Source organism: Equus quagga, chromosome 3, assembly GCF_021613505.1.
Source record: "Equus quagga isolate Etosha38 chromosome 3, UCLA_HA_Equagga_1.0, whole genome shotgun sequence".
Classification (NCBI taxonomy): domain Eukaryota; kingdom Metazoa; phylum Chordata; class Mammalia; order Perissodactyla; family Equidae; genus Equus; species Equus quagga.
In genome coordinates this window covers 153,394,102-153,406,929 of record NC_060269.1, presented here as the reverse complement: position 1 = coordinate 153,406,929, position 12,828 = coordinate 153,394,102, and the positions used below count along the sequence as shown (strand labels likewise).

General features: G+C 49.8%; 1 protein-coding gene across 2 annotated transcripts in view; it reads right to left on the bottom strand.

Annotated features, from left to right (window-relative positions):
• NOP14 (NOP14 nucleolar protein) overlaps positions 1–7,982 on the bottom strand; it is a 29,254-nt gene extending 21,272 nt beyond the window's left edge. For both annotated transcript variants that reach the window (XM_046656065.1, XM_046656066.1), the window contains exons 1-4: positions 7,684–7,982; positions 3,683–3,817; positions 3,009–3,150; positions 361–503 (exon numbers count right to left, since the gene is read on the bottom strand). In XM_046656065.1, coding sequence (XP_046512021.1) covers positions 361–503; positions 3,009–3,150; positions 3,683–3,817; positions 7,684–7,878 — 615 coding nt within the window. In that variant the 5' untranslated portion in view covers positions 7,879–7,982. The remainder of the gene's footprint in view (positions 1–360; positions 504–3,008; positions 3,151–3,682; positions 3,818–7,683) is intronic.
• Positions 7,983–12,828: the final 4,846 nt, after the last annotated feature.

Sequence of the window (12,828 nt, the reverse complement as noted above, 5' to 3'; positions counted from 1 at the left end):
TAGTGTCTTAAATGCAAAGCTACAAAATTTCATCAGACAACTTATTTCCTGCTATATACTATTCATCTAGATCCTCTGAGCAGTTCGCTGTTAGTAAGAAAATAGTGATGCTTTGTGAATCTGGATACTCGTCAAAATACTAAAACCAAGCAATGAAAAAAACAAAATACCAGAACCGACATCAGAAATATATCCTAGATGAAATTTAAAGTATTCCTATTCAAAATGAATGCTTTTACTAAACTCATAGCAAATATTAAATACAGCCTAAAAACGTACAGGAGAAAAAAGCTCAAAAATATTTTGGTGACTCTCTCTTATGATGGAGCTTCTCCACCTCAAGACTAGTAACTAACGCACCTTCTCTTGTTTTGACTTTGCAATGAGCTCCTCAATGAGTGCTTTGCGTGATTTGGGTTTCTCCCCCTCCTCGCCTTCCTGTTGAGAGGTCTTCTTATGAAGGAGCCCGCCACCACCTCCAAAATGGGCTGCAGTCAACTCGGCTGGAGACAGGGCAGAAAACACCTTTGTGAAGCCCTGGCGCCAGCTCAGGAAGCATTCTTTGTGATACTCACCACCATTTCTCCAAGTGCAGTCCTGAGAATTGATTCCTTATTCAAGAAAAAATTCTCATCCACAGCAGCTGGCATAAGGTATAGTGGCAGTGAAGAAATACCGAGATGAGCTACTCCAAGAAAACCCAGAGACATAAAAATACCAAGTGGCCATGATCCAAGGGACTGGAAACACCAAGAACCTATTTTTCAATTGCGTTCAAATCTCACGAAAGATGAGCACACACAGCAGAACAAGCTGGAATCTGAGTCTCGGGCAGGAGGGTCCAGGCTCAGGGCCACTTCAGACCCTCCCCATGGCTCACACCTCCTCAGGCAGGGGCTCGGGATCAGCCAGTCCTGACCGCAGGAGCCTGAGTCAGCATCAAGAGTCACTGACCTTAGCCTGCCTGAGTCACCAGAGCAGAAGAGAGAAAGCAAATGTTGTGGAAACCACTAAAGTTGGAATGGAAAGAAACCTTAAAAAATCCAGTTTCTCAAATGAGAAAATGGAGGCTTAGACATTAAGCGATTTACCCACAATCTCACACTAGTAACAGAGATGGAACATTTTAGGTTGTTTCCCCAGCCCTGCCGCTGGCATTCTTTTAAGAAACAACTAACTCTCTGGCCCCCACTTCACTGCCCCCGCTACTTCTTGGCCCCCATTCCAGTAAAATCTCCCACGGAGCTGCCCCTGTCCTCAGTGGCCCCTCTCCTCGACTCTTCTCTGCACTCCACTCGAGCATTCCCCTGCCTCTCCTCTGAAAGGGACTCTTGCCTAATTTAAAGGCCAGTTCTCACTCCTCCTATCAGCAGCAGCACCTGACACGTTTCATCTCTTCCCTGGAAAGGCTTTCGCTGCTTGTCCAGTGGGCACAGCAGACGGCAGCGGCAGCTGCTGAGTCTCAGTCTCCTCTGCTCCTCGGGCTCCGAAGGCTGCAGCCCCTGGGACTCCAGGCCTCCCCCTGCCCTTCTGACGGGCGCCCTTGGTGGTCTAACAGGCGTTCCAAGCTCTCCCGAAACCTGTTTATGCCAGTCTTGCCCAGCCCAACGAACGGCAACCTCATCTTTCCAGCTCACCCTTGAGTCCTCTCCTTCTCCCACACCTACGTCTAATTCACCCAACACAAGTCCGGACATCCCCTTGGCTCTGCCAGACCAGATTCTGTAGCTCCACACTCAAATCCCTCCAGGAGCTCCTGTTCCAGAGGAAAAGCCACAATCTTTCCTGTGGCCTAGGAGGCCCTGGTCCACCTGCTTGTTACCACTGCCCACTCCAGCCTCAGTCTCCCCACTCATCCTGGGCACGCTCCCACCTCAGGCCCTTTGAACTGTTCCTTCTCTGAGGACACTCTGGCCCACATGGCCCTCGCCCCGAGACCACTACCTTCTCAGGGAGGCTGATCAAGACCATCTGACAGCAACTCCCACCTGCCGCCTGCTTTATTTTTATCCCAGAGCACTTCTGCTTTCGATGAGTCTGCATAATTTGGTGCCATGTTCTGTTTATTGTCTGGATCTCGCCAGGAAAACGTGAGCTGCAGGAGGGTTTTATTCACTGCTATTTCCCTATAACAAAGAGCAGTGCCTGGCACATAAACCAGTATTTGTGGAAAATGAATGACTCCTCTGCTTCCTGGAAAATTTAGCATATCAGGAAACACTACTCATTTAGTATTCAAGTAATTGAAGATTATTTACAATATTTTCTGAAAACAGAAATTTACAATACACTAACAAATAAGGTGGTATTACATAAAAGATTCAGAAAAGAATTCTCAGAAAAAAGAAAATCTTCTGTCAGTATGCTTATATTAGGATTTAATCAGAAAGCTTTTTAGAGACCTACAACTAAAAATACACAACTACGAACTACCTGCTGGGGAGATTTGGGGAGAAAAGAGCAGAAAAAAAAAAAAAAAGATTGGCAACAGTTGCTAGCTCAGGTGCCAATCTTTAGGAAAAAAAAGAAAGCCTTTTAGATACTTACGTGGTTTGAAATCCAAACATAGTTTATTTCACAGTTCACTAAACGTTTGTTTTCATAGCGTGAAACAGGGTAACACTGCAGTTCCCGTTTAGCGTCAAACCCACCCGGAGGAGAAGCCCGACTCCGGCCGGCGTGCAGCCTAAGCTCCCAACCTCTGCCCTCAGCCTCCGCCTCTGCGCTGGACAAGGGGGCGCACCTGTCCGGCAGGGGGTGACTTGTAGGATGTCCTAATCTAGGAGAACACACTGTGTTGCGTAGTTGGACAAAAGAGAATTTGTTTCCTAATGATTCACTTCAAAAATTACAGTAAATATCTAAAAAACATCCTGTTACGTGTAGCATTTCTTGAGAGGCTGATGATCAGTGACACTTTTACCCAAGACACTTTTCCAGGTCTCCAAGAAGGGCAGAAGGAAGTGTAACGTGAGCGGACAGACTGTCCCCTCGCTCCCAGCCCTCACCTGACAGCGTTCCTGGCTCATCAGCGTCACAGTCACTGTCGACAATGTCATTATGCTTTTCGATGTCTGCCAAGGACTGGCCATAATGAGTTAATTCTTCATCTTCATTTAGGTTGTAGATGCTTTTTTTTTCGTGTTGTCGCTGACAGAAGAGAAAAAAAAAATCAGTTTCCTAAAATTCCCACATTCATTTAAATAGCAAAACCAAATATTTTTCCACTATTTGCGCAGTGTGACAATGTAGCCTAAGCAGCTTTAAGACTACTCTGGGCCATCTGAGGAAGGACTCAGATATAAACAGAACCCACAGAAGGTAAATAAATCAATGGGCCAGTCTAAGGTACTGGTAAATCAGGCAGCTTTACCCAGAGGAATGTTCCATACCTGCTCGCTCTCCACTCAACCGAGCTGGAGGCAGCAGTTTAGCCAAGAACTCCAGCACCTGTTACCGCCGTGTACTCTGGTGAAGATATTTATCCTCCCAACGGGTATTTGCGGAAGGCTGCTTCCCCTCTGGCCAAGCCAGACAATGTCAGGATTTAAGACCCACCCACTGTACCCAATGGGCAAGTGCCCACCAAAGTATAAATGAACAGAGGGAACCTGCCTTCTCCTTGTGCTTGACTTCTGTGTAAATGGAGAGCTGAAGACCCTCCTCCAATTGGCTTCCATACCTGTTGTTCCAGAGCAAACCTCTTCATCATCTTTTCCTCTGGGCTGATGTTGCTATTGTATTCTCCAAAGCGCTTATCTGTAAACACATTGGACTTATCCCTTTCTTTGTATTCCTTTAGTAAGGTCTGGGTACGCTGAAAAACAGATCATAAAGCCATTTCACAGTGGTCCTGCAACTCTGGTGAGCTCTGATGCTGGGAGATCTTAGTTCCCAGAGGGAAATGCCTCCACAAGGGGACACAACCATGGTTCTAACAAATTGGAGGATGACACTGCCACTGGTCATTTTGTATGCCTTAGGCCACAGAAACCAACAGTCCGAAAAAAGGGGCTAATCTACTGGCTGGAAAGATTGATCTCAGTTACTGAGGGGAAACTGGGTTGCTGCCATACAAGGGGGGCAAAGGGGGCAAATTTGGAACCCAGGGGACTCTCCAGGGTGGCCTTAGTACTTGCAAGCTGAACAGTGAAGGTTAAAGGAAAACGAAAGCAACAGACAAGAAAGCGGAACGAGTGAGCACTTAGAGGGCTCTCCATCAGGTAAAGAAGCCAGAGGAGCTGACGGCCTGGCTGAGAGGAAGGGAAACATGGAACAAGGGGTCGAAAAGGAAGCCATCTCTGTCAACTATGACGTTATGACCCATTACAGACACAAAGACTGTAGTAGCCCTGCCTATTTTCTCTTCGCTGGTTGTATACATGAGTTCGTTTGTCTACACAGTCAATCCTTGTTATTCGCAGATTCCCGACTTGCAAACGGGCCTACTTGCTAAAATTCATTTGTAATTCCAAACCAATACTCACAGCACTTTCCTGGTCATTCACAGACAAGTGCATGAGGCTTGGGAGGTGTAGTCAGGAGTGTGGACAGTGAATCCTGCCAGCTCCACCACTGCCCAGCCAGGCTGACCTCGGGAGGCACCTAACCCCTCCGTCCTCCCATGGCCTCACCTGTAGAAGGGAGATAAAGGCAGTACCCACCTCGGGCTGTTGCTAAGGGGATCACAAGAGTTAACAGAAGATGGCTCAGGGCAGCGCCAGGCACAGGGTTCCTGCCTGGAAGCGTGAAGCACTCGAGTCTGGGTTTGGGTCTTAGCTCCAGCACTTTCGACCTGAAGAAAGTTATAAACTGCTCCTTTTCTCAGTCTCCTCAGGCATAAAATGGGGATAGTAACAGTACTCCCTCATAAGGCTGACTGTGGGGATTAAATGTAAACTACTACTTCTTTTTTTCCCCAAGATTTTATTTTTTCTTTTTCTCCCCAGAGCCCCCTGGTACATAGCTGTGTATTTTCAGTTGTGGGTCCTTCTAGTTGTGGCATGAGGGATGCTGCCTCAGCATGGCTTGATGAGCGGTGCCACGTCCGTGCCCAGGATTCGAACCGGCCTGTGAAGTGGAGCATGCGAACTTAACCACTCGGCCACGGGGCTGGCCCCCAAATGTAAACTTCTTAAAGACACAATGCCTGTCCCGTCCTAAGGGATCAACAGACATATTAACTACTGTCATTTTACAAAGCATGTTAGAAACGAGAAAGCTGAAGCACAGCTATAAAGTGATGGCGCTGGGCCTGGCACCTGGCAGTCTCAACACAAAGCCTGCTCTCTCCCTCTACATCCAAGTGCTGCCCCAAAGTGCCACCACTGACTAGAGGTGAGAAGACACATAGGACAGCCTGTTCACTTCCAAGGGACCATCACAGACAAAACGTCTCGAGCCTCCCAGGCCAGCCCTGTTTGCCCCTGCACACACCTCATGCTTCAACTCCACCAGACGCCCTGCGTCCCCTCCAGACAGCTCTGAGCTCTTCAACCCCATGTCTTGTCACGCTCTCTACTTCCTGGCACAACGTGCCTCCGTCCCCACCTGTAAACATACTGCTCGCCCTTCTGAGCTTGAGTGTGACTCCCTCTATGAAGAATTTTCTGACTTTCCTATTACACCTTCTCCCAACTGTGGGCCCCAGAGCACTCAGGCTCTACTTCTGACTCCTTCAAACACCTCAGTTTCTACTACGGGCCAAGCACTGGGGATGCGGAGGAAGCAGCAAGGTCCCCACAGCCCATTCACCCCAGGCCTTCAGCACAGAGCAGGGCGGGGGACCTGTCAGGTACCAGAGGCATGAGCAACCTGTCCTATTTGGGCTGTGGGGCTTGGGACAGTATCAGAAGAGGCGACTTGAGCTGGCTTTGAGAGATAAGATAGGCCTTGGACAAAGTGAGTTGCAAGAGACAAAGCAAGGACAATATACTGGGGCCAGATTGTCAAAGAGCTGGAGAATGACAAGCTGAGAAGTTTAAGAATAACAACTAGGGAGCCGGCCTGGTGGCACAGGGTTAAGTGCGCATGTTCCGCTTTGGCGGCCCGGGGTTTGCCAGTTCACACATGGCACCACTTGTCAAGCCATGCTGTGGTAGGCGTCCCACATATAAAGTAGAGGAAGATGGGCACGAATGTTAGCTCAGGGCCAGTCTTCCTCAGCAAAAAGAGGAGGAGTGGCAGCAGATGTTAGCTCAGGGCTAATCTTCCTCAAAAAAAAAAAAAGAATTACAGCTAGTATTTAGAGAACACTTACTATGTGCTAAATGTTTTATTTTATTTAATTCTTACACCCTCCATGAGAGACAGGATGTCTATTATTATCCCCACTTTAGAAATGAGAAGACTGAGGCTTGCGTGGTGAACATAGCCACGTCTATTCCAGAGCCCACACTATCTGAGCCCCAGTGCCTGCCTCGGGGTGTGTAACGAGGGACTCACTCATCAAGTCAGTCGTCAGTCTGTCTTGTCTAGTACACGTACTGCCAGCTCCTTGCAGTAAGGAGGACATCTGATTCAACTCAAAGATCAGCCCAATTGCACACTGTGTGACAGAACATAGATTATGAGCCCTTAAAGGCAGGGGTCACATCTTAATTTACCTTTATCTCCCCAGGAGCTAGAACAGAGCTTAAATGTAAGTGCTCACGGGAGCATAAAAACTTCACGGACACTCAAACCGAGCGCAAGCACCAGCCCTTCCCATTTGTGTGACCTTAGGAAGTTTACTTGTCCTTTCTGTGCCTTAAATTTTTCACCAAGCTACTAATGTATCTTCCTCAGGGTAACAACAAGTATTGCTCAACAAACCAGTGAATATGTCTCAGAAGCTGCGTATAGAATGCCATTTGTTGAACTGAATTTGAAAGGTATAGAATACTCTGGGACCATAAGCACAGGAAAGATGGAAGCTATGACACTTTCCACAAAAGGGAGCATTTCAGTTACCCTGCAAGGGACAAGGTTCTGTGCTTCAAAGGAGGGATACACTCATTCTTTCAAACATCTCGAGCATCCTATCTAATCCTCTATCCCTTGAAGGAAAAGATCGACGGTCCCTAAACCAGCAGGACTCAAAGTCTCAATGAAGAAAAGTCATAACAGGTACGTCTGGGTGCCGTGGCACCTGAGGGAGCTGGAAAAGGAGTCACAAGGAAACACACGTGTGTGCTGGGTCCTGAAAGTGGGACAGGAGTTTTCCTGGGGAAGGTCATTCCGGCTCACGCAAAAACAGAACCAGGAAGATACTAACAACAGTGTAACTGATGCACGATATACATGATACACATCATCTTCATTGTGCCAGGCACTGTCCTAAGGACTTCAAATGAACACATTTAATTCTCCCAACAGCCCTAGGACATAGGTACTGTCATGATCTCCGTTTTACAGACAAAGAAACTGAGGCACAGAGAACTACGCAGCTTGCCCAAGGCCTCGCGGCCAGCCAGTGTGTGGTCCAAACCCGGCAGTCCGGCTCCCGAGTCTGCTACACCGCCGGAACAGGTTCAAAAAGCACAGGCGTGCGGTGCCAAGGTCCCGGAGGACGGCCGCCCCACGGGCGGGGGCGGGGGCGGGGCCGGGCCAGCGCGCGCAGCCCTCTCGGGCGCCCGCCGCCAGGTTAGGCGCTGTGCCTGAAGACCCCCGGCCGGGTGAAGGGGATAGCCCCGCCCCGCTTACCTTCTGGATGGCCCGCGCGCGCGACACCCCGGGCAGCCCCACGTCGTGGCGCGTCTTCCGGCCCAGGACCTGGAACTTCTGCCTGTTGATCTTCACTTCGAACGGGTTGGGGTTGGGCCTCGCCGGGCCGCCTCGCGCTCCCACCGGGATCCCGGGGGCCTTCCTGCGCGCCCCGGCCGACCTGGCCTTGCCCATGGCGCACACTCGCCGCAGCCCAAGGTGCCCGATTCCCCACGGCCTCGCAGACGCGGAGGAAGGAAGCCTGCAGCCCAAGAAGCCGGCCCGAGAGTGGCTGTCCTCAGGAAACACGTGCGGGTACCAGGGCCCGCCTCCTTCCTCGTCTCGCGATAACTGAGCCAGCGATAAGTAGACGCGACGGTAAAATACCAGCAGGGTACGGCTGAATCTATTCCTCTACAGACCAGGCGACTACAACTCCCAGCAGGCCGCGCGCAGGGAGGAAGCGGCGGGTCGGGCGAGCGCGGCCTGCTGGGAGCTGTAGTGCCCTGCGCGGTGCCGCACCCACCTGAGGGCGCCGCGGCGACGGGCACGCGGGCTCCCTCCTCCTGGGAGCCGTTGGCGAGCAGCCGGGGCTGGGCGATAGGCGGCGGCGGCTGCGGCAGCGGTAGCAGCCGTCGCCGCCAGCCCCGCCCGTGAGCCCTTCCGTGGGGTGGGGCTCGGCGGACACTCGGGCGGCCGGGAGCCGGGCGCTGAGGAGCGAGTTGCGCGCGCCAGGCGCGGGCGACGGGGTCGCGAGCCCAGGCCCCGGCGCGGCGGCAGTGACCGCGGAGACCTGCGGCGGCCGGGCTACCGGCACCCCTCGCCCCGCCCACCCCCTCGCTGGAGCCCCCGGGCGGCGAGGGCGCGCTCTCCCCCGGCCAGCCCCGGCGCCAGCAGCGTCCGCGGCGGCGGCGGCGGCGGCGGCGGGCCCGGAAGCGGCGGCGCAGTTGGTGGCCGTGGCGGTGGCCGTGGCGGTGGCGGCGGCGGCGGCCCCGGCAGAAGGGGCGGCGGCGACAGCGGGGCGGCTCCTCCGGGTCCTGCGTGAGGCCGGACGGGCGGGTGGCGTCGGGCGAGCGATGCGCGGAGGCGGCTGCTTCCAGTCCGCCGACTCCTCGTGTCCGCCGAACCGGGTCGCGGCGGCGGCGGCGGCGGCGGCGGCGGTCCATGGACCTTGAGAACCTCTTGGCCAACTCGCTGCTCCTGAAAGCACGCCAAGGTGAGTGCACGGCGCCGCCCCACCCTGCCGCGGAACCCTGCCGCTGCGAAACCCAGGCCCCCCGCGGAACCCCGAGCCGGCCGCGGAACCCTTACCCCCTGCAAGACCCAGAACTTCGGAGGAACCGCGACCCTCACCACTACCCCGATCCCCGGCAGAACCCCGACCCGGCCCGGGAACCCAGATCTCCTGCGGAACCTTGACTCTGCCGTGGAACCCCGATCCCCAGCGGAAGCCCTACCCAGGGTCCGCGCTGCCTCACTCTTGGGAGTGGTCGGTCAGCGAGTGGTCCGTTTAGGCTGCCCGAAGGTGTAGGCTGCCCCGTCCCCTCCCTGCAGCCCTTCAGCACGTCCAGACCCAAGTGAAGGTAGCCTGCACTCTGCTCGTTAGTCTGAGCCTGGTTCCTAGTCCTGCTCCGTCCGCGCAACCTCGAGTCGCAGTGATGCTTCAGCACCAGGCGAGCCGTGTCCTGTCCAGAGAGGGAGGAAGCCAGACCACCGAGAGAAGCCAGCAAAGAAGAACCACGCTTTTGTGGTCTTTGAAAGACGAAGAAGAGAATCCTGTAAACTACCCTGGGCGAAAACCTTCCATTAGTGTTTTTAGACTATTTTAACATAGCTTCTTGGTTTTGAGGTTTGATCTGAAGCTTTATGGAGTGTAGGGTGGATTTTAGCATGACCCAGTGACAGATTAAATAAATTAGTAAAAATTCACCCTTATATCAGTGTAAAAGCAGCAGTTGGCCCAGCACTTCTGCTTGGAGACGCCTGGAGTAGAGTCCTCTGTCTTGGGCTGTGTACCCCTCTCTCTTGCCTCCCAAGAGATCAGAGAGCTGGCGACAGAGCCGCCATCTGCAGTTCTTCAGCCCCTTCGCTCCACGGAGTCGGTGATGGAGCAGCTGCTTCGTTTTTGTGCTCGGAACAGGGTAAATTCCGGCTGTAGGTACCACGCTGGCCGGCGCTGCAAATTTAAAGGCCATCTGGAAGGAGTATTTTCTGCCCGATCCACCGGGGCTTCAGGGTTCCGTCCTGGGCGCAGATGTTGACAAAGTGGTGCTCCTGGGTGACGTGGGATGCTGTTGAGAAGCATCAATAAACTCATCTTGTGATTGAAATAGTGAATAACGTTCTGTTAGAGAAATTAATCTGGAACCCCATTATTTCAGACCTTGGCTTTTGTTTCCTTTTTAAGCTTTCTCCCTTCCCATTTGTGTCCTAAGTGCTTTTCAAGAGGAAACATCTTGATTAGAGCTACTGGTTTCTCAACACCTTCAGACCCTGAGTCAGAAACACTGTACAGCAATTCTTGAAGTAACGGTGAGTGGTACAGAGAATTAGATACCAAGGTTAGGGTTTAAGTGGAAGGATCCGAAATTAAGAAGTAGTGAACTTTTATGTTGTAAAGTGTTTCTTATATTAAAAGTTAAAAATAAAGGTCTCATCTTTTCAATATTTTTTGTGCACTACTCAAGTTATTTGGAATGGAAGAACTGAGGTTGGGTGGGAAGAAAACCAGGTCTTATTTTCCGTGAAGGCGGTGGGGAGTCCTGAGAGCAGTACTCACATCTGTTTCAGTGGAGCATTTGTTGGTGCCTAGTGTCCCTCACTCTGAGCTCCAGACAGGTGACAGAAGTGAATCGTCCTCCATGGAAATCAGGTCTGACCAAGGCTAAACCTGTGCTCTTTCTACTCTACCTTCGTATCTAGGTATAATGTACAAAAAGGGAATGGTGCATCAAGCAGACTTCCTTATAATGCCGTAGAGACGAGGTAAACATAAGTGCTCTGTAAGTGCTAAATAACATAAACTCTGTGTTTTCTGCCATAAAGCTTAGGACCACAGTGATAGTTTCAAAAAAGAGTTTTAAATTTTGTTGCCAAAGGTATTAATTCCTGGTGGTGTGACTCATGAGGTCTGCCCCGAGTCAGCAGAGAGTGTTTACTCGTGTTCAGAAAGCGTCGTTATATCAGTCTGGTTAATGCTTAGAGAAGTTGAATAGGAAATATCAGAAAGCATATATGCTGAGGGTTAGTTAAAATTTAGAGTCATTTTCCCAAGTTGAAAACTGTATTTGTTTATTTGCTTTAGAAGCTTATAGAGTACTTCCCAAGAAATGTTTTCTTGGACACATGTCTGCTCATGGCCAGCTCCTCATTTAATCTCTCTGGCTCATGTTTTGGAAAATTAAATTTTGTAATGAGTGGTCATATCACAATAGTTATATGTTTGCCCTGGCAGTTGCAACGTTGGTTTAATATTAATGAGTCCAATCATTTTCCAGATTTTTTTCAAATAAAATCAGTCTCTCTCTTTTGGGTCTCAAACAGAAGATTGTTTCCTCCCTTTCAGGAGTGTTGGCAGATGATGCTGCATTGAAAAAGTTTGTGTGTCACTATGCTAGGCATGCTTCAAGGAAGCATGAAATGATCATGTTAATAAAATAAAACAAAAACCACTGCTTTTTTTTAAATTTAGAATTTTTTTTCCTGTGTAATACATTTGTTAAGCAATTTGTGACTTTTAATCACTTTAAATAATAAGCTTAAGTTGTTTCACATCGTACTTCTGAGATTTTAACCCCATTTTATCTCTTGGAGAAGTTGGCAGCATAAATGCAGAGGGAGGAATGTATGGTATGTACATGTATGTGTCTATGTAAATCATATGTATGATTTCATGTGGACTTGATCTTATATAGCAATTCCATTCTGATTTCAGGCTATCGTGTTACCTGCCAGTTTGTTTAGCACCTCAAGCATAGTTAGTATTCCTGTTATCATCAGTGCTCTCTCTTGCTGAGGCTTCCTCCCCAGGACTTTTGGTTACAAGGAGTTTCTAGAAGTAGCTTATAAACCCTTTGATTCCAGAGGTATAGTAGCCAACATTTTTGTTTCCTTCATTGCACTTAATTTGTTCCCACACTCAAGAGCTATGTAATGCCTTTTTGTAGTATAAATGAACAGCTTTTGTGCTGCTGTGGACCCATGCTTGTATGTTTACTATTCCAACTTTCTGTGCAGTGGGCCCTTCTTGCTTTTTTTCTCGTTCAGTTCTTTCTGTCCTTCAGGGTTCAGTTTACCTTCTTTTTCGTAGCTTTCTTCTAGCTCAGAGGCGCTCTCTGTACTCTGGGAATTTGGAACTTGGGGTTCATAATACAGCATAGTCCATGATTCTTTCTTAGGCTAAATTGTAATCTCTGTAAGTGCAGGGCATAGCTGTTATCTTTATTTTTGTTTCTTTCAGTGCTAGCCATATAATTGGCATTTAGTAAACAATTGGAGATTAAGGGGGCAATTTGTTATTTTGTTAAAAACAAGAAAGAGAAGGTGAAATATATTTCAAAAACAAAAGGGTTGGGTGGATATGGAGGACTAAAGTGTATTCCAACTTTGGCTGTAGTGCCTAGCGGTTGATGAGAGTAGCTAACATTAGTGAGGGTTTGCCCTGTCCAGGCAGTGTGCTACATTCTGTGTGGGCATTATCCCAACTGATTCTTTGTCCCCTTCTCCTAATCTGTAAAAACTGCCTGGTGATGATTCTACTTCAGGGATGACATGGCCCAGTGCTTGGCGCTTAGAAAGTGCTCAGTAAATAACAGTAGGAGTTGTGGTTGTAGATTTTGTTGTCATGTCCAGGGTTGTGATGAAGAGCTGGCACTTTAACATTGCAGTTGTGATCATTTAATTGACCTTGAACCTGGTTCTTTGTCTCTAGTCTGTTCTCATTCTTAGATTTCGCAAAAGCATAGCTTTCTTCTTCCTGAATCCCCATGTGCGGAAGGTCCTTGAATCTCATTTTACTTCGAGCTTTGTTTTTTCTGGTGTCCATTTCTTTGTCTCTGTCTTCACCCAGTACCCCTTCAGATGGTCCTCTACATCTCTTAAGTTGACTGAGGGCAGGAGTTCCCTGGCTGGTCTCTTTACTTCTGG